We start from the raw sequence: 25,812 nt of genomic DNA, 5'->3' as shown, positions 1-25,812 counted from the left end.
TATTTATTTTGTTTTGAAAATATAACCATAAATTTATCATGTGAAAACAATTATACAACTTTTGAATGTTTTATCACAACAGAATTACACAAATAAACACCCACATCCCTGTAATACAAAGACTTGCCCTTAATTGTTTTGCCAATATTGCCCACACCAAACATTGAAAATATTTCCTAACAAAGAAACATAACATTACAAGATTCCACTACAAGTTTGAAATTGACACCTATGAAATAACCAGAGCCCCAGTAAGGAAGTGAAGAGGTGCGATCAAATAAATATGAGGGGAAATTTAAGCCATAACTCTGTGAGGCTTAACTTTGTCTTGTCCAAAAGAGGACACAAGCCAGTAAATCTTTGTCATTGTGTCCGGCCACAGAGTCTTTTATATCATATCAAGGGATTTTTTTTTCTGGCAGCAAAAACTGCCTTTGATTTATTATATTATGAAACAGCTCTAACGTTCCATTTCTATTGCTGGGAGCTTTTCTCTTGTGATAACGCCTTTGACCAGTGTTATTTCTAAGGAGAAATGTCCTGTCTTGCCGGAAAGTGAATTCTATGGACAAGACAAAGCTCTCACCTCACATTAAATTACAACACAGCGTTCCCCTGAGTTCATTTAATTCCCCATATGTTCGACTCATTGCATGAGGGCAACTATTTCTAAATGGACGCAGCATTTCTTTTTAAGAATAAGTGGGATTTTTCCATACAAAACATGTACAGTGTGATCCTGTTTTACCCAGCGGTGAAAATGACCCAACAAGAACAAAGGCCTGGGCCCCATCTTTTTAATATTTCTGTTAGATAAGAAAGGCAATGCGTGCACATGCACAAAGAAAGACACTAATGCAACATGCGTACACCGATGCACGCACAGCACACATGATTACAACACACACCTTTCACACTGCAGCAAAGATGGGTATTAGACGATTTAGTCCTATTGCAGCAATGATCGCTATCATTGCGCTCAGAGTGTCCCCCAAAACCCCCAGTAGCTCCGTCCTTCACTTTGATGTCACGGATAGTCGACAACATCATTACTCATCACATCACCACTGATACACATGCCGAGTGCAACACTAGATCACTCCCATATTGATATGTTGGTTATAGTATTATATTGGATGTAATGTAAGGACATTATTTCATACAAACACGTTCACGGTTTCACTTTGATATTCACATGATCACAAGATCACCTTCATCGACAGCCACTATATTAGTACATCATTTGTCACAATTCCACTCTGTCATTGAAAACTCTACTTTTTTAAGCCGATGTGTTTGCACTGTTGTTGTTATTGTCGGTTTTGTGTGCATCTGTCCGCTTCATGTTCAAATCATTTTCATATTGACTCGTCGAGGGCCACTTGTTTCTGTCGCTTCAGCGGAGGCCCCATTGCTTTTGCGGGGGACATATTCAATATCAAAGTTGCTCTTATGACGTCCTTTCCCCCGGCTCCAGGCAAACAGAAGCAGGAAGCAGAAAACGACCACACCTAGAAAGGACAGGCAGCCCATGGCTGTGGATATAATGATAGTCTTAATGTCGATGGGGACCGTCATGTTGTACAGCACAGTCCCATTCCCCCAAGTGCTGTTCGAGTTTGTCAAATAATTTGAGCTCCTGTTGCTATTGTATTGAAAGCTGTCCCTAATGCCCAGACTCTTCACAGCTAAAGAGGCCGACAAGCTAGCATTGCCAGCAGGGTTACTTGCAATACACAAGTACACCCCGCTGTCATGCAGCTCCGCAGTCTTGATCTCCAGGGTGCCATCTGGTTGGACTTCCACCCTGCCACTGCTCTTGGCTGTGATGTAGCGTCTATGAGGTGTAATCCAGACCACTGAAGGCCTCGGTGCCCCCTCCGCCATGCAGCTCAAACGGGCGGGCTGACCCTCGTCAGCCATCAGCAGCTGCGTTATGTTGGGTCCAATTCGAGGCTTGGTGCAGGTCATGTGCCGAGAGACCAGTGGTTCCTTGAGCTCACGCAGAGTTTTTCCCAGTAGATACTCAGGGGCGCTGCACTCGGGCTGGATATCAAGAATATGAAGGGCGGGGGGCTTGTAGCTATTCAGCAACCAGAGCAATCTGCAGTCACACACCAATGGGTTTCCACCCAGACAAAGCCTCTGGAGGCTGTCTGGTGATGCAAAAACTCCCCTCTCCAGAGAGTCTAGGCGATTTTGTGACACATCCAGTAGTTGCAAAGATATGAGGCCAATAAATGCATAGAGTTCAATCGAAACAAGCTGAGCCCCTTGGAGACGGAGCTCCATCAGATGCGGGAAGTGCCCAAGCTCTCCTTGATGGATATGCTGAATTCGAGAGAAAGACAAGTTGAGGTGAGTGAGGTAGTGCAGGTGGCGCAATGCTGCACCAGGGAAGGCAGATAGGTTAGTGTTGGTTATGAACAATGTTGTGAGGTTGAGGCCATGCAGAGACAGAGGGGGTAGTGTGTCCAACCAGGGCCAATAATCAAACTCTAGTTGGCGGAGAAAGAATAGCCTCTTAAAAGAGAAAGGCTTAAGAAAACTAACGCTCAAATGCCGCATACGTAGTTCGACCAGGTTGTGTAGATGTGCCAAAGCATCAGTCGGGACCGCAGTGAGATTGGAACGTTCCAGGGTCAGACTTCGGAGTCCAGTTAATCCCACGAAGGCTCTCTGAGAGATGAAAACAAGTTCGTTGTCACCCACCTTGAGGGATGCTAACTTGCGCAGATCTTGGAAGGCATGGTCCAGTAGAACCACAAGTCTGTTGTGGTTGAGGTCAAGCCGAGTGAGGTTGCTCAGGCCAGACAGCACTCCTGCAGGAACCAGCTGAATCACGTTACTGCGGAAGTTCAGCGAGCGGAGAGCGATCTGAAAACGAAATGATCCGGTTTCCACCACACTGATGAGGTTGTCACTGAGATCCAAGTCTTCCAGAAGATGGAACGAAGAGAAGTTGTCCGGCGTGATTATGCGTAACTTGTTTTTGCTGAGATCCAGGACTCGAGTTTCGATGGGGATGCCTTCGGGGATGGTGCTCAGACGCTTGCGGTGGCAGCTCACTGACTTGCTCTGGGCAGAGCACTCACATCGGGCAGGGCAACTCAGGGCCAATCGGGCCAGGAGAAGCAGCACGGCCCCACCCAGGAGGATGTGGTAGTGCAGTGCTGGGCGTTGCATGACTCTTTTACCCACGTTGCCCACTGTCTTCGCGCAGCTCTTTATACGTCCAGAACACCATCACGATCGGGCCCTGTAAGACATGAAAAAGAAACAGGTCAGAATACTCCATTCTCTATTCAGACTCTTCATTGGTTTGCCCTCTGTCTTTTTACACCTTAAAAAACATTTAAGTCCTCCATCTCTTTAATGAACTGTCACTTTTCTTGACTCGCCCGAAAGAATGGAATTAAAGTTAAAGCAGCGCAAGGCACAACAAGCGAAATATCATCTGCAGAAAAATGTGAACGTTCATCACAAGGTAGCACAAAAGGTTGTAGGCTAACTGGAGATGCCTTTGGAGGATGGAGGATATTTCAGCCCAGTGGCAAGAAATGACCCTCATTACTGCGAGATGAAGCTAAAAGCCTGGGTGGTAATACTGTAGTTGGTGCCGGCTTGTGCACGTACATCTTGCTTTTGCAGGTTCATGGTCATTCAAATGGACTATTTGATCAGGGCTCAGATAATCAACAATGAAGTGGCAGCAAATGTTTGCTTCCATAACACTTTGCTTTATTATGCTAATCTTCAAGCGCACGTGGACGCATTGCAGGGGACACTACATGGCACATATTCGTCTATCCTTTGTTGAAGTGTTCTCCCATGCCCTGTTGAAAATTCAAATGTGATTTTCTTGATACGCAACTGAAAATATCTCATTTATAGGTAAACATAGATGCAAATATTTGCATATTTACTCACATATCTGTATTTATTTTAAAACATTATTTTACCATTTGTGTTTCCGTGTGTTATTTTCGGTGCCTTATTGTGCTCTACTGATTCCAACATTGACCCATCTTTTTCAAAAATGTAAATATGTTTTTGATGTTTACTGTTTAATTATGCAAAGTCCCAGCAGAAAAGAGACATTATGGCCTTTTCAGCAGCAAGAGAGAAGTTTTTGAAAATTTACATTTTGGAATGTATAAACAGGGCTGCACATAATCATTTAGGGATATTTGTCAAATGAGCACCAGATGTTGTTTGGTGCTCAGTTTTTTCTGGACCCACCGACCTCTTGGATGAACTTAAAGACTTATGGCAACATCTGTGCAAGTTTTTTTTCTTTAACATGTGTAGATATAGTTTAAAATTTTAATTTGCTAATTTCAACAACATAATTATACCAGAGCTACACACTGGCTGTTTATCAAAACAATGCAATTTACTGTTTTACAAAAACACATTAAATTAATATTTAACACAATTGAGTTGTATGGCGCTTTCGAAAAATTAATGGCCCACCTCAGACATGCAGTCACCTAGCTTACTTAGTGCAATTCTCTACGGTAGGCGTCCGCAGTCCATGATTTATGATTTTTTTTTTTTTTGCACCACGGACCGTTTTCGCGTAAGGACATAGATAGACAATTACATTACAATTACATGAGAAAAAAATGGGCTTCTGACTATGTTTAGTCCGACAATTTTTTAAAAGTTTCACGTTTATCGTTTATCACCTACAAAATGGACATCAGTAACATAGGCGGAATGCCCAGCTCTGGTTGTTTGACTTTGTGTGCCCTGTGATTGGCTGGCAACCAGCTCAGGGTGTACTGCTCGTAGACAGCTGGGATAGGCTCCAGCACGCCCGCGACCCTCGTGAGGATAAGTGGCTTGGATAATGGATGGCTGGATTTTTGTTATTAGAAGTTGAAAATGTCTGGGAATTCACTGTCAATTTACAGCGCGGTGCTAGGACATCATAACAGGGTAATAAGGGCAAGGATACCTACTTCAACAAAAAACATGGGAGACATTTCTCTTAACAACTTGCAAGGACATCGACCTTGACAGAAAAATATCTCCCAGCAGCCACAGGTTGTTGAATTGACAGATGCCTATGAGGACAGAGAACCTGACAATAATTGCCTCATTACCAGAAGTATCTGCATTTCTGCTCATGGCTATATTTGCCAATTAGGTGTGTAAAATGTAATCTTCGTCTATGAGTGCTGGAAATTTTAATGCTCACAGGCGGATTAAATCACAGAGATGCGAGATGCCTTCAAAGAGCCGTGTCAATCACTGCAACATGGAATCCTGGCAAGGTAAGCAGATGAAGATCACCCAGACAGACACAAACCATACTTTGATAGCGATGTGAGTGACATTGAAAATAAAGTTTTGATGAGACAGAAGCCATCAATACCACACCACTTCACCAGCTCAGCAGTTATGCAGCTTTTTGTGACGCCGTCTTTTCCAATTCTTTTGTGTGCCCATTTACCCCCCCTAAACTTAGCCCCTTGCTTTTCACACCCCTAGCATGGCAAAACCATCAGTTCACTCAACAGTCTCAGCAGGGTGGGGTATTTATCGATCGCAGCATAAGACACATCAGATGCCAGGAGTGCAGCATGTAACAAAGAGCGGGCTGTTGCCACAGCAACCACAAGCCATTACTCTCATCTGCCCGATGTAGTCCTGCCAATCAAATTAATGAAACCCAGGACAAATAGAATAAGAGAAGTGTTGTTTTATTCATATTTTTTTAGTCCGGGAATTGACAGAACATACAAATTGAACAAAATCTCATTCATTCATGTTCCCTGGTTTTAGCCGAGCCTAGTTGAAGGTGTTTCCAAGCTGTCATTCTGACTGCCTTGCTATTTGTCCACCTGTCTTTTTGCCCATCCATTTTGTGTTCCAGTAACTATCTCTGTCAGTCTACCTCATTATCCATCCACAAGCCTGTTGCTGTCTCTGTGTATTTATCAGTCTGCCTTTAGCCGTCAGCGAGTGTTCCTCCCAGGCTTTCTGTTTAATAATTACAGGCTAGTTGTCCGGTGCTGCAGTGAGCAACTGGTCAGGTGATTTGTCTGAGAGCTGGGCATCAGCAACACCTCTGCTAGGTCAAATGGTGTGAGACCAAAAAAAAATAAGATGAAAGAAAAAAAAAGTAACAAAACCACAAATACAACATGTCTGTAAAAGATAATGAAAAATCACTCAACTCTACTCAATCTCAAAGATGACTTCCCAAACAAGATACAATGATGCGAAAAAGTAGAAATTTGCCCCCTTCCTTATCTGTGATTATGTTTTGTATATTTCTCACACTTATGTGTTTCGGATCATAAAACCAATGTAATATCTTTAAAAGTGCTAAAATGCAATTTTCAAATGATTTTACTTATGTAGAGGGGAAAAAAATGATACCTATTTGCAGAGGTGGGCATTTTATTCAAATTTGCCGGTCCGTTTATCGCCATCCGTCAAATGCGTCTTCTTTTAGGTCCTTTTTGGACATTTAGGGACCTTTGAGGACCTCGGCTGCGGCCAACGGGAAACGGAAGCCTCGCCACAGCCATTGAATTCACCACGAAAATAGATGATGGAAAAAAATAGCTTCCAACTACAGTATGCTTAGTCCGACTATTTTTTTTAATTTCCTCTCAATCGTTTATCGCCTACAAAATGGGTGTCCGTCATAGGCGGATAGATGGACTGGTCTGTCCGTGGCTAGGCGGAATGCCCAGCTCTGCCTATTTGTCCCTATGTGAAAAACCATCACACTACCACTAGCATGTTTGACTCTGGTCTTGATTTTTTCTTTAACAAATTCTGCACGACATAAATGACCTTGTAAAGTGAATTCAGTGATTTAGTTCTAAATAGATTACACATGAAAATAACTGGGCGGCACGGTGGTCGACTGGTTAACACGTCCGCCTCACAGTTCAGAGGTCGTGGGTTCGATCCCGGCTCCGGCCTCCCTGTGTGGAGTTTGCATGTTCTCCCCGTGCCTGCGTGGGTTTTCTCCGGGCACTCCGGTTTCCTCCCACATCATTGATTGGATACTCTAAATTGCCCCTAGGTGTGATTGTGAGTGCGGATGTTTGTCTCTGTGTGCCCTGCGATTGGCTGGCAACCAGTTCAGGGTGTCCCCCGCCTACTGCCCAAAGACAGCTGGGATAGGCTCCAGCACGCCCCGCGACCCTTGTGAGGAGAAGCGGTACAGATAATGGATGGATGGATGAAAATAACTGGTGAAAATATGCGCAAAGACCGGGAACTCTATAGTACTGAATTGAAAACAGTTTTCTGCCTGGTTCAAGTGACACAATTAGATTTTTTTCTTGCATGGTTGCATGGTTCAACCATACAGTGTAATTTCAGCCTCAGTCAAGTGAGTTTAGTTGTTGAGTGACAGAGCTTCTTCAACTAAAAAAAATGTTTTCTCTTCTCCTCATTGAGGGTTTTAAAGATAATCAAATGCTGTATACTGTAGCTTGTATTATCAGCTTGCATTCGTTTTTGATTAAACTATTAAATGTATCCAAATGTATTTGAGTTGACCATAGGTCTGTTAATTTATCTACTGAGTATCTTTCATTTTTCGGTGCCCAGGCTGACCTAAATGACATGTGTAGAGAACCGGACCATATAGCTTCACTCAGGCTCAGAACGTATTTTTAGAAACACTCTGAGCCAAGCGTGGCATTGGCGAAATGGAAATCAAACTCGATCCCTTAGATTTCTGGGTAAATGGTAATGGTTGGGGGGGGGACTATGGTCACTGAGAAGGGCAGCCTAAGGGTTCAGTATTTGGGCGGGATTTGGTTCTGAATTGGATTAGAGTCACAGTGAAACTGCTTAGAATGTGACAGTCGAAAAGGAGCTGTAGGGTGATGCATGAGTCACTGTGAGCGGAAAAGCGTGATGAAGGAGAAAAATAAGAGACAAGTGCAGAATAAAGCTGAAATACATGAAACCATGGGGAGAGACAAGCCTACAAGATTATTATTTCTATTTGAATATTTGATTTCAAACGTAATTCAATAGATAGTTGCCATTCTTAGGAAAGTGTGCGTTGAAAACAAGAATGAAGCCATAAACATGGTAAGTGACATACCCACTAACACATACCTAAACATTTGTAGGTGTGAAAAGGAGTAGCAAGAGGAATAAACTCATTTATATCAGTATACTATCTCATTATATCAACAAGTAGATTAGACCTTGGATTGCTTGACTCGGAGTGATGACTAATGCCTCTAACACCAAGGATACGTGGAAAAAAACGATAAGATCCCTCAGAAACTGGAGAAAAAGCTCCGTGAGCGTGTTGATTGTAATCTCTGGGCTGATGTGTCATGATGAGCACCATAAAAGCGCATTGCGCCCTGTTCATTATCAACGCTTCAAAATCTCTTGTATGGCTTTTGACATTAGCAGCGTGAATTTGTCTTGACCAAGGAGAGCGTTACTGGACAAAGCCAATTCATATTTAATTACTACTCTCAGATACAATATTGATCTGACAAGACACCAACGTGTCTATGAATTAATAATGATGATTTTACTGACTTTTAGCGTGTGATCTGCAAGTAGGGTTGCCATCTTTGTCACTCCTAAATAAGCGACAGGTGCACGGTGCCAGGTGGTGTGAGCATGATGTATGCATTTTGGATTTTTTTTCTAAATTTCACGTTAATGCTGAAACCACATTCACGTAAAAATATGAAAAAAAGAAAAAAATGGGCAGTGTTTTTCACAGGACAGCAACGATGTGTCACCTTATATGAAACCACAATTTGGCTCTTTTCATCTAAAAACGGGTGTAAGAAATCTGAAATGTAAAAGAGGAGTGTGACTCACCAAATTTATTTTTTCCATGGATATTTCTGGCTGCTTTTGACTGACTCAAGCAGTCTTGTGTCTTTTTGCGCAGCCAGAGAGAAGTCCTTACATGACAGGTGGAGTGATTGCCGCTTGTTCTGAGATTGACGCTTTATCTGATCTAGGATCTGTCATCATGTGTAGTACCGAGAGTCTCCATTAGGAGCGCTGTAATGTGCTATCACTGTTTAAGAACCAGCAATGTATGTCCGAGCAAGTATACAAGTAAAAGACATCGAGCTGCGTAAAAGACATCGAGCTGCGTAACCACGCTCTTCCATTGACCTTCACAATCTCCTTCGTTATTGATAATTGATTGCCATCCAAAGCTTTACTAAAAGCATGTTATATTACAGGATCGGTAGATTGCAGTTTTCTGTATTTGCAAGAATTGATAGTCAACATACGGGACATTTAAGGTCCCGTATGGGACAAACCAAATTAGCCCAAAATACGGGACGTCCCGGCTAATATGGTTGGCAACCCTATCTGCAAGTGTTATTATCCACACAGGACCTGGGCCAACATTCGAACCCAGAACAATATCCGCTTTAAAGCAGGCATCGTAACCACGCTCTCACCGTGCTGCCCTGTTTTTTTTTTTTTTTTTTAACAGGTCTCTTTGGTTTGATTTGGTATAGAATGAGCGATGTTCCCAAAGCCAAAAAACAACCCCCAAAAAACGTCCTCTCCTTCAAAGTGTGAGTTCAGGTATTTTCATATTTAAAGTGCACATTTTTTCTCATGGATTTCAATGACCTTCACAATCTCAGGAAATCTCCACGTGCCATGATTTACAGCGACCTCAGAATTCTATAAATCACGTCAATAATAAGTCTATAATTTGGCTCTTTTCACCAGTGTGTGGCATGTCTCCTGATGTTGGTAGTTTCGTAGACGAATGCAGGATGGCGGATTTGCAAGTAGGAGGACTGCATCACTGTGGGAGTGGTCACAGCTGACCTCAATCATGACCAATCAAACCTTTGATTCCCTTTAAATGCCATGCGCTAGTTGCACACTAGACTATCTGAAGCACGTCTGTGGTGGGCACTTAGAGATTGCTCCCACTCTTGATCATTTTCTTTCTATTTTTTCTATTTAATAGAAGTTGTGCTGCTGCTTCTGGTGTGCGCACCTTGGCCACCACAAAGACAATATTGCTATTGCTAAACTATTGCTGTATTGTCTGTCTACTAGGGATGCAATGCTATTGTAAATACTGTATCGCTATAATACCATGAAGATATCGTACTGTATGATTTTGACATTGTACCTACTGTCTACCTGTTTTGCTGCACTGTTTGTTTTTTGTAAAAAAAAAAAAAAAAAAATCATTGTTTAAAGCTTTATACCACCACTACCACATAGATTTTATTTGTTTGCCCATCTATGGCATTTCCCATTATGTGTTACAATTGTCAGACAAGGCCGCACGATCACGGGTAGAAGTTGGTTTCCAAGTGGCCACTCATCTCCGGCCAACTTTATATCATCCGCAAGTGAGGATCTTCTTGCAGTTCTTTTTAAATTTTGTGCACGCGGATCTCCTGCATCGACATGACATGTACTGTACACCGCGTGCCTCTTTCTGCGCTGAATTTCAACAAAATAAGAGTAACCACTTCCATTGAATGTCAAACAAGCTGGCTGGGTTCCCTCCCACAACGGCGCAAACACCCTCTTCTACCTGTGTCAGTTTAGGAAAATACCAAAAGAAACCCCACCCATGCACACAGTTAGACTGTATTTTGCGTTAGACCTGTGCTGGGCACGAAAAGAGAGCTCATGGCCCTGAAGGTCAAGAAATGTCTAGCAAAGCACTCAATTCAAAATGTTGATAGAGCTCCGTAACAGGAAGTCTGTTTCAAAAGTAACATTATCTACAGTGACGGTAGTGAGTAACAAGGTCGACCTTTTGAGTATTGTCCGTCCCATGATTCATTGGGCTGATGCTAAAACAGGTGCATGACTAAGTCTTTATTTAGATTTTTGTTTTGTGTTAGTCATCTTACTAATAAGGTTAATTTGTTATACGTGGCAAGTGGAACTAAGTTTTGTGCAGCATGACTGAAAATCTTAAAGCATCATATTACACAAGTTATCTTTGGTACATGAGCAATTTCTGGGTTCAATTTTTTTTCCCCCAATAGTCAAGTGTTTAATTTTCATTCTTATTTCATGAATATACTAATTCCAAGTTACTGTATGGTTAATTGTGAATGCTGACCACCCCTAGAATTTCCATCTTAGGCTCACTCCTGAAACTGTACAGAGCTTTACAAGCGTGGCCCTTTATTGTGGTAACTGTGCATAATAATCTCAGCTATAAATCCTCTCTCCTCTTCCCACAGCCCTGCTAACACGAGGCTTTCAATTCATTTGCATGCCTGCAATTATTTTTCACCTAAGCTCCTTGGAAAGACGCCATTATTATTTGGCTTACTGTAGCATAGATCGAAGTTGACTGACTCTGACCATCAGCTCAAAGATGTTGAAATTGCTTGTTCCAGTTGCTTGATTGCGCAAAAAAACATGTTTTTCTTTCCGTTTTGTCACTACAAACAGTGTCACAGGAATCATAAACATGACACACGCCTATTGTTTCCCCTCCAAATGTTAAACTTATGTTTGACTTTGGTGCTTTTCTCATTTCCATATACCGTATTATAGCAGCATGAATAATATAATTATTGCACATGAGCGAGTTCACATGCAGTCGATTATAACTGAAGTGTGAGCGATGCAAAAACAAAGTGTGTATGATAATTGACCTGAGATGATATGTTGTTAAAACATTCATTTATTGTGATGCAATTACCCGTACTGATGCACAGTGCAAGTTACCTTTACGCTCGAAGAACTTGAACTCGATGGCAATTCAAATTGAATGTTTTGGTTTGATATGCAGAATTAACAAATGGTGATTTTATATTGAATTCCCTTTTCTGTCCATGACATTTAAAAGTCTCTAATACTTTGCACGCGTTGTCAACTCCAGTCTCAGTTTAATTCTTAACTGAGTGCATATCAACCACACGTTCTACCAATCAAAATTAAATTGTGGGCTTTGTGACACACCAAATGACCACCGTGCAGAGTGCAAAATGTCAGTGGAGTTTTCAGGATGCTATTGAGATTAATTAGGGGATGTGCATTCAAAGTGTACCAATTAAACATCTCCTTTCTGCACCACTGGCCTTGCCTCCTCGGAAGGGTGCCTTGCTGAGCCATCAACAGCGAGCGGATCCTTCCGCCATGTGGCTTGTTGTATGGCTAATGTGCCTCAGGCTCGCACGGAATGGGACATTATCCCGCAGTCTCTAAATTTAGTCAGAAATACTTCATCATTGCTTGCACAGAAAAACGGTCCACCGATACGATTGCATTCGCTAACAGTATCCATGCTGTGAGCACGGTTATTATGAGCATTATGTTTAGGATAATGCCATGACAACAAATGACATAATTCACAACAAGTCCATTCTGACCTGAAAATTAGCAATAGGTTATATGGAAGTTATAAATACACAGCCGAGTTCTTCAAAACAATAGTGAACAAATCACAATTAAAGGCAAACCTATAACCTGCTCCTGGAATGTAGTTTTACAGTCTTTGAAAAAAAAATAGTACAGGGTGTTAAAAAAAACCAAAAAAACAAAACAGCTTATCAAAAGAATTCTTTTCGAGCCATCCTACACTCACTCCTTAATGGCCATGTCATGTTCAAACAAGACACATTCCGCATCTGAGAAGTAATAAAATGAAGTTTGCCATGGCTTCTCCAGAAAATAAAAGGGCTACTCATCTGTGTCACCAAAGTGTTATGCAACACTCTAGTGGTCATGTGCTGTTTAAAGCGGAAGTCAACGCAAACATATTCTTTTTAAGAATATGTTCTATGCAAGCCCACTAGTTGAAACAGAGCATTCTGATAAATATTGCATTTGTAGAATAAGTGTTAATCCACTCGCGGGGGCGGACATTTTGTCTTCTGTCGCCTGAAAATGACATCACAACTGCTCACAATGACCAATCACGGCTCAGATTCAGAAAACAGGTCAGCCGTGATTGGTCGTTGCGAGCAGTTGTGATGTCATTTTCAGTCGACAGAAGACAAAATGGCCGCCCCCGGAGATGGCTAAAACTAGTGCATTTTGCTGCTTAACATATATTCCACCAACGCAAAATTAATCAGAATGCCATGTTTCAACCAGTGGGACTGCTGGGAACATATTCTTGAAAAAAATATGTATGCTTTAAAACTGAACGACTAGGCTGTTCAACAAAGTTCATTTGTAAGTTGTGTAAAATGAATTAAACAATCATCTAAAAATAATTATTTTTAACTTGCCAAATGAGCCCACTCGTTGGCCATTTTTCTAGCTTTCACCAAGAAATGATGCCAAATGAGTAGTTAATGGCAATCAGTACACTCCACTCTTCTGTGCATGATCCTTTGTGCCGCTTCATCTCTCATCTCAGCAGCAGATTCGTCCAAGGGCATTGACTACGTATTGTGTGAAATGATTGCTTGAAAAGATGTCATACCTTTATTTCAATGGCCTTTTCTATTTCCTGCAAATGAAAAAAAAAAGGATTTTGCACAGTGTTAAATGGCGTCATCTTTCTCTGGCCAACTTGAGAAAAGGGCTGCAGAGGCCAATCGTTTCTATTGTTTCTCTCCTTGATACTTCTAAAGTAGAGTGTAACTTGAAGGACACTCGCCATATCAGGTTCCTGTCTAGTTTTACTCTCAGAAGCTACATCTCATCCATTTTTCATGGCACATGTTCACCGCAAGCACCCATTCGCAGACTTATTCTAGAAGCAACATTTGATTACATTTGTATTTCATGCACTTAAAGTCTGTTTCAGACGTGAATGTTTAGTTTAGTTCCAAGTCTTCGTGGTTTATTGCACCCTTAGCCGAGCGAGGGGATTAGCAACAAAGCTTGTGTGAAATTCTAACAACCATATTAAAAGTCTAAAGGAGCCAGCATACACCATTTTACATCACTTTTTACTCTCAATATAATTTATGTGATTAGATTCCATTCAACTGCTTTGAAAATGTCAACATAAAGCGAAGCCACAGTGCCAAATGGGAAATCACAACTGCCAATTTACTATTAAAGTCAAAAGAGAAGAGGAGTGTATGTTTTTGTGTTTGGCACAAAACTCAAGGGAATCATTTGTACTGACCAAGTCAGGTCCACGTTGTCATTATGTGGGGCTCATATTGATCAAGATTATTGACTGAAGTCCGTCTTTGATTTTAACATTCAACAGGCACTCCTTGAGTGGAAATGAGAGAACATTGGAAATTATACTGTTTTTACAACAAATATATATATATATATATATATATATATATATATATATATATATATATATATATATATATATATATATATATATATAGGTTATGCTTGGTATGACTAGTCTGACTTCTGACTCTGATTAGCTCAAGGTAGGGCTGCCAGACCATGACAAAGAATTAATAATCATGAGGATAAGCGGTATAGATAATGGATGGATGGATTATATTGACTGAAATTGAAATCATGATGATTTAATAAAGGTTTGGCACAGTCTTTCCAAGTCCCATGCTTGCAATTATTTTGCACTTATATTCAATATTACCTTTAGTATGATTGTACACAATCATACTAAATTGTACACAATTATACGAAAACGCAATGCCATGAAACTGACATATGCATTGCATTTTTAGTATGACCTTATATGTAACCATCAGAGCTGGGCATTTCACTAAAATTTCCCGGTCCATTTACCGCCTTCCGTCTACAGCCGGGGTCCCCTTCCGCCGTCTGTCTATCCGCCTTCTTGTCCGTCCGGAACAAATAATAATCGCCTATAGGCCGGTCCCCCTATCATTTTAAACGGGCTTCTGTTTGCGTTTCCTTCTACAAACTTCGACCAAAATTTCCACTCGCACCCCTAGCCTGCCCCCGCTGAGCGATATTTGTAACGAAAGACTCACCGTGGGATGGAAGCCTCAACGTGGCCGGACTAAATGCCTCTCCTTTTAGGACCCTGAAGCCTCGGCCGCAGCCAACAGGAAATGGAAACCACACTGTGGCCATTGCAGCCTCACCACAAAAATAGACGACAGACGATGACATTGATGGAAAAAATGGGCTTCCGACTATGCTTATGCTTAATGTTTATTTTTTTAAGGTTCCCGTCTGTCGTTTATCGCCTACAAAATGGGGGTCAGCAATAGGTGGTTAAACCCGGGTGGGCAAACGTTTTGATTTGCGGGCCACATTGGGATCTAAAATTTGACAGAGGGGCCAGGCCAGAAACATTTGCACAGAGTGTTTGGGCCGGATATACTAAAGCGTTGTGTGTCGTGTGCAAAACTCATAGCACAGTCACATGCAAATAAATAAACAAGCAGATTGCTAACAGTGTGCGCTGAGGGCTGCGCCTTTCAAATGTGCAAAATACCTCTCATCCAGGTAGGCTGTTTGTGTCAATGAATATTCAAGATGCGGCGTTTACACACCTGTTCATAGTCCTTTCCTTGCGTTTTCCCCTTCAGTGACTCCAGGCTCAAAGCTCTTCAGTTATCTCAAAACTTTTGGTACTTTTTTCTGTTAATAAATGTTAATTGATTTAACAATTAAAAAAAATTCAATTCAACTATTATTTTTCACAATATAAAATTTGACTAATAACAAAATAACATAAATAATTTAAACCAAATCAGCCAGAGGATGGAGTGAAAATAAAGCTATAACATATTACCAGGGCCGCCTTTACCTACTCATCATCAAATATAGGAGCACCTCCCCGGTGCGAAAGCCCCTAACCCAAACATTTACAACTGTTGGCGAAGGTAGAAAATCACGTCAGAGTTTGTTCTATACTTTTCTTGTTGCAAGGGAATTTTATTTGAACATGTTCAATGTCTGTTTGAACATGTTCCAAATTTTTTAAAAACGTTTTGAGAACATCTGTAACATTGAACAAACCCTGGCGAAAACTCTGACATGACTGCAATATTTAGTGCCTTCACTGCAATTGTTCGCAGCTCAGTGCGGGCATAATGGACTTTTCTGAAATATTCAACTCATTTTTTAACATCGATAAACAGATCAGCATGCATTTTATACATTTTCACAAATAGAATAACCAACAAATCAAAAGGTTCACACACTATAGTTTTTATAAAGTAATAGTGCATTTCCCAATCACTTCTATGACTTAAAAAATGTATGTTTTAATAGTATTGCACTGATATAACAAACAACTGCAGACACAAACAACACAATGCCCTGCGCCGAATACAAACAAGGCCATTTTTACAGGGTAGAAAACCACTATCGTAACGGTAACGCCACACTTTGACAACGGTAGACAGGGAGCAAGAGAAGGGGCGAGCATTCGACAGGATAGCAAAAGAAGAGAGGCGTCTCCTCTCGCTCTTCAGTGCCGGGGTTGCGCAGGCGAGCCCCCATCCATCCATGGGCATTACGGCAAGCGCCGCATTTCTTACGCCCTCCGAGCGAGGCTGGACAGCCCCAGCCGGCACCCGCTCATCCCCACAGCCACCGTGACCATGGGGGTGATATGGTACGGGTGTGTGATTGGTCTGAGGATGCCATCATGACATGACTGATTGACAAATAAACAAATGACAGAATAATATGAAATTGAATGCCTTCCAATAGGCCGCCTAGAGTGGTCTTCATGTACTGCAGCAGCAAGTGACCCTCTCTACGGCCACGCTGTTGCACAGAATCGCCTGCGGCTTGGTCAACTTTTTTTTTTTTTGTGATAGGCCCCCGCAGAGCTGGGCAGTCTGTCCCTGGGCCAGACCGGCCAGATGCCCATTTTTGGGGCGGGTGGTGGGGGCTGACAAATTTTAAAAAAGGGCTGGACTAAGCATGGCCGGAAGTGGATTTTAGTCCGGCCCACTAATCGGCCGTCATGCATGTAACGTGCTCACCAAATTTAATCTCAGCCTACTCAGTGAAAGGCTTCTTTTTAGGCTTCTTTCTACTCCCACGTCGGCGCGAGCGACAACATTGATTCACGTGACTGACGCATTGTGCTGTTGGCGACAGGTCTGCGACACATGCCACGCACACATCAGGAATTGTTGATCGGTCCATTATGTCACATGTTGTGATGACATACAGTTTCCCCACACGGAGGAGAGAATGCACCACGCAGCTCGTTGCTGCAAACTAGAAAACTAGTTTGGCAGCGGCGTATGTGTAAAAAGAAGCTACTCACCTACGTTCCCCCTTAGCCGCCATCTTCTAGATCGTTTTCGCAATAAAATTAAATGCATAGTCTAGTCATCTCGGTCCCTTTATGGTTGTAGCAGGCACGATATCCATTGTTGTCGTTGTCTTTTTGAAGCGACACCCCCCGACTTGGAACACAACTGTTTCAAAACAACTTCTGTCCACGAGTATAGTCTAGCTGCGTGCAGCACTCAAGGATGACGCCGGTAGATCAAGGTGGAGTTCATGGACTTCTTCTGTCTCGTCTTCCCTACTTCTGGGAAAACGCCGTAGCAAACCTGCTGTATATAGTGGTTTGCTGGTATGCTTTTATTTTGAAGGCCGGGAAGTGTGAAGGAGGGGAGGTGTGGAAAATAAGTAACTTGTTGACTGCGACTTCTGGCCGTCTGTTGGACCCAAATAATTATACAATACGACAAAACCAACCCCTTGGGTTCGCAATGCAAGTAAGCAAACACAGTTGGGTAAGTAGTAAAGTACTACTGGAGCATTTGAAACATGTCCACAGTGGGTTAGAATTGTAAATTAGCCAGCTAATGATCTTTAAAAAGCCTCTCTCTTAGCATCTCTCCTGCAGCGACGTCAATCACAGACGGGTTTTTTTCGGGGGCGGAACGGGGCAGGGGCCGACAATGTTTACGAATATGGCCGGGGGGTCGCGGCCGGAAGGGTACCCAGGTCAAGGGTGGAGGGCCGCGGTCGGACCGACAAAAAAGGGTCAGGTGCCCGGCTCTGGGCCTCCGACTTCTGTAGGCCCCTGGGTTTAAACCCAGGTAAGTCCGTTGTTAAATGCGGCTCTGGTGATGGCCTGCGCTCTGCGTGACTGAATGGCGTGACGGCTACACAAGACCCATTTCTTTTGTGCAGAAAGACAGTGGGCGTGACTTGACTCCCATAAAAGATCCATCAATGGTCAGTGCGCCATCTACTGGGGAAACGTAGGCATTGCAGGGACAAGATGAAATGATTGAATGATTTTGATTTCTTTTTTTTATAGTTGGACAAGTTCGACGGGCCAGATTAAGAAGCCGTATATGGCCCGTGGGCCATAGTTTGCCCATGTATGGGTTAGATGGACCATTGCATCACATCGGTTGAATGCCCAGCTCTGGTAACCATGTTGTGCAAATAATACAATGTCGTGTGTTTCACTTGTTCTTCATGACCCGTCATACGTGTCATTCTGTCGCGTGCTGCTGCTTCACACCACCACTACATCGCGCAAAGAGCTAAATACGCATCCGTTGTAAAGGTATCTTTAGACTTGAATTCACACAATCTATGAGTAGGAACGGAACCCACACTGCCTGCATGGAAGTTAGACAAGTGAACCACTACACTACCAGTGACTTTGTGTTTCACATATAAAATACATATTTAAAGAAATAGAGTCAACGCAAATGACAAAAAAAATAGGAATTTCAGATATGTTAATAAGCCTCCCGTTGCTTGACATCATATTTCAAGATAGACTTTTACTTTGAGTTCTCTTCAACAGCAGACCCTCAGCAAGGGATTAGGCAGTCCTCCCTGGCACTGAATAACACAGGAGGGATTAGCACTTTTCACCCGCCACCAAATCATTTGTACGGATTAGCAATCTCCACTTTAACTGGAGAATTTACTCCTGTTCCAAACAAATTCATGTCAGTGTGTGAGTCAAGGTGACATTGGTATGAAAGAGAGAAAGCTATTTTCCTTGAACTCCGCTGTCAAACTCCGAGTACTTTGAGGAAGGAACGAGGAAATTGTCTGGTAGCAACATAGTTTTTCACAGTTTTCGGTTCAACTTTGACTAAGGTTTTTACTCAACCAAGTGACACGCAGCTTGATTACGAATTAACAATAGAGGTGGTCTTGGGAGGGGCTGGAACAATTCAGTGAGCAAATCGTTTAAACAATTATTTTTAATGAACTGATTCTCATGACGGCGGCACGGTGGTCGACTGGTTAGCACGTCCGCCTCACAGTTCAGGGGTCGCGGGTTCGATCCCGGCTCCGGCCTCCCTGTGTGGAGTTTGCATGTTCTCCCCGTGCCTGCGTGGGTTTTCTCCGGGCACTCCGGTTTCCTCCCACATTCCAAAAACATGCATGGTAAGTTGATTGGATACTCTAAATTGCCCCTAGGTGTGATTGTGAGTGCGGATGTTTGTCTCTGTGTGCCCTGCGATTGGCTGGCAACCAGTTCAGGGTGTCCCCCGCCTACTGCCCGAAGACAGCTGGGATAGGCTCCAGCACGCCCCGCGACCCTTGTGAGGAGAAGCGGTACCGATAATGGATGGATGGATGATTCTCATGATTCAGTTCACTTTCAGACAGTTCAGAACTGCCATGCTCATCACTACCGCTAGGGTTCAGCGCTCCAAAGCAGAGCTGGGAGCGGTGAGCTGATTCAAACCATTTGTGAAGCAAAGGGTGTGTACTGTATTTTTGTTGTTAAAATATTACGTTTCAACTTCAAATTTTCTGGCTTGTTAAAAACAGCACAAAAAAAAAAATTGAAAGATATAAACACAATTTGGGGGTGTTATAATTCTCTTTTTTTATGAAGGTGTGGCAGAGAAGGCTGGCAAAGTGTGTTAGATGGATTATGTCAACGGGGAAAAGTGGTAGTTTGAAGTTTGGACTTTTGTGACACCAGTCCTGGAACGTCTCTGACATATCTCATCTTGTTAAAAACAACCAACACTATTTCCTGCCCACCTGCATGTTTGCTGTTGTTGCATCACGACCGTGAGCAAATAAAGCATAGAAACTACGATTTTTTTTGTTTAAATCACCCCCTGATTTGTGTGCAAGTGTGCATACAAAATATTTGGGAACCCATGAATCAAAGCACCATGTTGAAAATGTAATAGGAGTTTACATGTCGTGATTATGATTTATGAGTAATAAGGGGCTCCGCAAATTATACTCCAAATATGACAAAGCTCTTCCTTAAGCATGTGGGGATGATGAGAGTACTTGAGCACATCTTGGCAACTCAAGAGAACCATGCCAGTTTCCTCTCCTGTAAGGATCCATTACAACAGATAAATGGCAGGAAACTTTGCAACCACTTATGGTTACTTTTGCTAGTGTTAAAATTATTTTTCACTGCATGATCAGCAGGAAGATATCAAATTATGTTCCTTCCAGCACCAGAAAGTAAGAAGGGACATCTTATTTGGAATGTGTTTTCACTAGATGGCAAGTGAATGTTTTATTCTCCCCATTAGAAGCTGTAAAGTTGATTCTAAACATTGATGACTTTTATGTTTAGTTTTAGGACCAATTATTCACTATTAAAAAGTAACAGCTGGCAATCAACAGGACAAATTTATTAGAGCCCTTTCTTACAGAAAGTCTCAAAGGGCTTCACATGCCTTTCTTTAGGCCCCACAGTTGACAAATATTTCTTAAATCGCCTGATCGTGACCCTTTAATAATAATTAGGGCTATGATTATTGTCAATAATCTGCAAAAGTAATCCATCATGCAAAAAAAACACAACAAAACGCAAATTCAAAAATCATTTAATAATAATTTACTAAAAATTTAAAAGTATATATTCTTTCATGTATTTCAATGGGTGGGCAGTCTGCCAATCTGGGTGGGCACACGCAGGCCCACCCATGGCTCCGCCCCTGGTCCAGCGCAAGTCTAGAGTAAAGCGCAGTCTAACTAACATTGTATAGCATCATACTATGAATTAAATGTTGCCCACTCAGCATCCATTGCAGCCTGATCATCCTGGAAGGGGGATTCCCCCATCTGTGGTCTCTACTCAAAGTTTCTCATTTTTCACCTAGATGAGGTTTTTGAGTTTTTCCAAGCCCTCCTGGGGGTTAAGATGTCATTAATATTTGTCAACTGTGGGTATGTGAAGCCCTTTGAGACTTTCTTGTGATTAAGGGCTATAGAAATAAATTTGACTTGACTTGATTAACTGTGCGCATCGGTGGAATTTTCTTTCTTTTGGTATTTTTCTAGATTTTACACAGGTAGAATTGAGGTGAGGGGGCGTTTGCGGCATTGTGCGCCATTGTGGGATGGAACGTAGCTGACTCCTGGCCAATCGAAATGGCTCCCCTCATTTACATTAAAATCAGAATGGTTGAACGCAGGCAGTGCTTCACATTGCAGAAGCAGAAATTGACCCACTGGTATCCGTTTATGACATTGCCATGCGCAGTGCGCTGAAACAGATCAACTGTCAGATCTCCCCTTGCGGATGAAGTCGCATGTGACGTGGGCAATTGGAGACTGCCTTGCACCCACAAGTGCCTGTCTACGAAAATAGGGCCCAGATGATCTCCAAGCGCCCACTTCACAGCAGTGATCTGTGATCACCCTGGCCAACTGTACATCGTCCGCCCGTGGAGGTCTCCTTGCACTACCTCATAAGCGTACTTTGCGCTCTTCAACCTCTTTCATGGACTCCAGCAGATCAGTTTCAGATTCCCCGTTCTTCCCCATTCGTCCCCATGCAGCTCACCGCAGGTAGAAACGGGCCGTTTGCGCTGTTGTGGGCGGGAATACAGCCGGCTGGATTCACAGACTATAGAAGCGTCTCCTGTCAGTCCCTTTAAAACTGGTGTGCGAGAAGTGCAGTCCTTGACATGGTGGATGGAGAATCTGCTGGAGTCCATGCAGGAGATTGACACACGCAAAATATAGAAGAAACTGCAAGCAGACCTCCAAGGGCGGATGATGCGAATTTGGTCAGGCAGACCGTCTTCCATCCCAATAGTACGTGCCCGGGTGTGAGCTACCCGAGCCCTCCAATAGCTGTTCTACGGCCAGGGGATAATAATGATGATAATAATAATAATGTATACAATTAACTTATTTCCACAATGATTCAGAGGGCTCAATGCCCACCGTTGTCATATTTATTAATGAAATACGAGACATCCACCACACTTATCGTGGAGCGCCTAATTTGTCAATGAAATTCACGTTACACTACCTGCGCCAATCCATTGATGTGGTTCCAGTAGGCTTAAAGTTTAGTCCACTTTCATCCACCAAATTGTCAGAGGAAACACCCCCGGTACGCTGGAACGCCTAGTCTTCCAAATCCCCAAACATGCTAAATGAGGCTTGCACTAGTACAAAAATCAGGATAAGAACGTTTTTACACTTGAGAGCAACTGCGCAGGCCATTGATATAGCCTGGAGTTGCTCAGTGAACTCGTTGACACGATGGGCTGGGGGCATGCAGGTATTTGTGTTCGGCGACGTATGCGCGGCTCCGTACATACAAAGTGCAATTCTGTGGCTTGGTGCTGGGGGCATACAGGTATTTGTGTTCGGCGATGTATGCGCGGCTCCATACATACAAAGTGCAATTCTGTGGCTTGGTGCTGCTTCCATGTGGGAAAATGGAATCCAAGCTGTCTTTGTGAGGGCTCGTGTGTGATTTGCAGTTCGCAATCGCTTTTTTCAATTCGGGGCTGTAAGAGCAACCACCCCTGGCCCTACTCCTAGTCGCCATGGTAACAAAATCCATACTTGCCATTGGCCAAGCAGTATGTAGGGTGGGGTGAGAGCTGCATGAGACAGGACGTGCCTCTAAAATGGGCTAATTTCAGCACGCATACTTTGTTCTTATGGTTACCCTAACAATCTTTATGGCTAAAGTGGTTGTAAGCCATCAAGCTCAAAAACCTCATATAATTGCTTCTACAATAAGGAATGACGTTTTGACAATAATTTACAATTTCTCTTTGTTGTTGCTTGAGGAAAAGACGACTTGTGAACAGTTGCCATAGTAACCAAAGCCACAGGCACAAACAGAAATAGTCTCTGGATGATGGAGGAAACAGTTCTTACAGAGTTACTGTTGTCTTTTTTTGAGATGGAGGGAATGCATTATTAATTATGATAACTCATTTATTTGACATGTTTTTAACACCGGTTGATGGTTGTATAATTTTATATCGATTGTAACTCATCATCATTCATCTCAATGTAGAAAGTCCAGAAATATCTCACAGCAGAAATGTTTCACATTACTTGCAATACTGCAACATGAATTGCACATGTCTCCTTTGTTGTCCTACCATCTGATTGTCTTACAAAGTGAATTCGTTCTCCAGTCTGCGCACTCAGATAATGAGTGGAAATTAGAAATGAAAAGACATTTTGGTTGAGTTTCCTGTTGAGATGTTTCTGCACGGAACATTTCAGATTAGAAAACTTTACAAGTCACAGTTTTCATGGAGAGGCAAGCTAGAAAATAACAACACTCTCGGACAACTGAGTTTCAATGGACTGGGTCACTTCTTATGTAACCTTAAAAAGCTCCACTTTTTGAACCTTTGGTCACTTAACTGAAGGCCAGATGTCTTGGACAGTGTTGTTGATTCTTGCCTGGAGTCCTGATATATGCAGCAGTGAGCATTGAATCAGTTACACACAATGGGGCATTTAGGCTTTGTGTGTGCACACGCACACAAACAATGGTATTTTACATAAAAACACATTTGTTTCTCTATTCAAGGTTCTAAAACTTCTTTGTTCGCTACAGTGGCATTTAAAAGAAAACCTATCCGTCCATGTTACCTTTGAAGGCTATCATGTGCTGTCCCAGAGCAACAGCTACGGCTAGTGACCGCAACACCAATATAAACATAGCAACAATGATTTAGCAAAAGGCACAAGTGGGTCAGCATAGCTCTAGTTGATGGCTCTTGGGTATTAAAAATAAGACAAAACTTCTTACTTTTGGATTGCAGAGTAGTGATTCAAATTCAATCTAAATAGTTCTACATTTTTTGAGTCACTCACAGTGTATTGGTTCACTCTCATTCAGACAGTGCCAGTGATGGGACAAAAAAAGGCTTCATCACATTTATTTTTTAATCTTGTGCAAAGGACATTAAATTAAAGTCAGTCAACAGACCACAGCGACCTAACAGGACTAAAATTATGCCAACTCCACCAAGTATGGGGGAGTTCTGTGAAAGACTTGTTAAAATGTTGTACTGAATCCTAAAATGAATAGGGGGCTAGTGCAAGGATTACAGAAGACAGAAATGTTGCTGAACCAATGGTATAGAAACGCCTACGGCAGCATTTTGACATACAGTAAATAAAGGTGATCTACTGTTTATTATAAGTTTTGTTTGATACATCCAAAAGGGAATTACAATAGTCAAAATGTGTGGCAAAAAAGGCATGAATTATGAAGCATTTAATAATGAATGACATAACATGGACATATACACATGGACATAGAAATATTATGGAAGTGGAAAAAGTTCATCAAAAGTTCATCAGAAAGCATGGCCCGATCGAATATGACCCCATGGTATCACAAGCTGGGGCGCACGTTTTTAGAAAGAAATTCTAAACAGGTGGCTACGTCAGCAGCCAGGTTTTCTGTGGCAACAATTAATAGCTTAGCTTTTCAACTGAAACAAGTTGTGAAATGAATATCATCAAGATATTAATTTCAGTCAAGCAGCCTCACCGGGTTTACGGATCTCATCCGCACTATCATCAGAGCTGGGCATTAAGTCAATACTGACCTTAGGTACGTCAATCCGTCACTGACGGACGCACATTTTGCTGAAAAATGATGGGAAACGTCGAAAAACTGCCAGACTGGCCACTGAGGGAATTGGGATTTTCGTCCGTCACTGGTATCATCACTAACCGGGTCAGTACTAACGGACCTTGTCAGTTTATCACTGACAGATTTCCCATTTCGCTGACGACTGACGGAAACTTACTCACGTATGTTTGTTTGCGTGGGTGAATGTCCACCGTGGTTGCTCCGAGTGGACTGCATTGTCTACATATGGAAACGCATTGCCAGAAACGCTCAGCTTTGACCTACAGAGCTCCTGACGTCACATGACTGATCCATGCGTGCATTCGTTTAAGATGGCGGGATAGTAGCAGCAGCAACCAAAAGATTTACAATGGAGAGCAGTGACAAAGTTAGCGTTTATCAGTCAATATTTCGTCCAAGTGAATTCACATCTCACTTTGCTAAAAAGGACATCATGAGATAAATATCATCACTGTCCTGTGAAAAACACTTATGTCCATTTTGTTATTTTTTTTTATTTTTGAATGGTGTTTCCGAATTACAGACATCGCATTCACGTGAAAAAAAAAAAAAAATCCAATTTTGGAGATAAGTGTTTTTCACAGGACAGCGACATTATGCAAGATGAATAGGTTGGCTATCAAGCGAAATGAGTGCATTTTAGAACTATTGTGACGAATGGTGAGAACAGTCCAAGCGATCATACAAAGGCTTGGAAGGTTACAAGTTTAGATTACAGGGAGTGTGTACACAGACTTACATGACTTAATCTTTCAGACATGCATATATTACTGATGAGGTGGAGCGTCTGGGCGAGCAGGCCCACCGGATGCTGACGTGCTCCCTCACGGCCTCGCTAGTGCTGCAGAGCGATAATTAATTTAGTTTGTGGATTTTCGGCCCAGTAAATTCGAAATAATGTCATGTTTTTGAATAAAGGAATCGAAAACAAAAATGTTTTTAATCCGAGTCACTGATGATAATTCAACTGTTTTCCAGATACAGCATAGTATATAGCTCCCGATTCCAGCCGGTGGGTAATGTCAATCCACTAATTGTGTGTTTTGTTTCACGTGTTTAATGAAGAATTGAACAGTTATGCAATTGAACAATTTCGATGTACAGTA

At 42.2% G+C, this 25,812-nt stretch overlaps 1 protein-coding gene across 3 annotated transcripts in view; it reads right to left on the bottom strand.

The window, feature by feature from the left end:
• The window catches only part of lingo2b (leucine rich repeat and Ig domain containing 2b), a 47,308-nt gene continuing 21,496 nt past the window's right edge, over positions 1-25,812 (bottom strand). For 2 of the 3 annotated variants that reach the window (XM_086050384.1, XM_086050386.1), the window contains exon 2: positions 1-3,259. In XM_086050384.1, the coding sequence (XP_085906510.1) occupies positions 1,348-3,186 (1,839 nt within the window). In that variant the 5' untranslated portion in view covers positions 3,187-3,259 and the 3' untranslated portion in view covers positions 1-1,347. Of the gene's footprint in view, positions 3,260-8,835; positions 8,927-25,812 lie in introns of those variants that run through there. The other variant, XM_086050387.1, reaches the window with a different exon arrangement.

This window comes from Filicampus tigris, chromosome 13 (assembly GCF_054856515.1).
Source record: "Filicampus tigris isolate MCC_2025a chromosome 13, RoL_Ftig_1.0, whole genome shotgun sequence".
Lineage (NCBI taxonomy): Eukaryota > Metazoa > Chordata > Actinopteri > Syngnathiformes > Syngnathidae > Filicampus > Filicampus tigris.
This window is presented reverse-complemented; position numbering and strand designations above follow the sequence as displayed.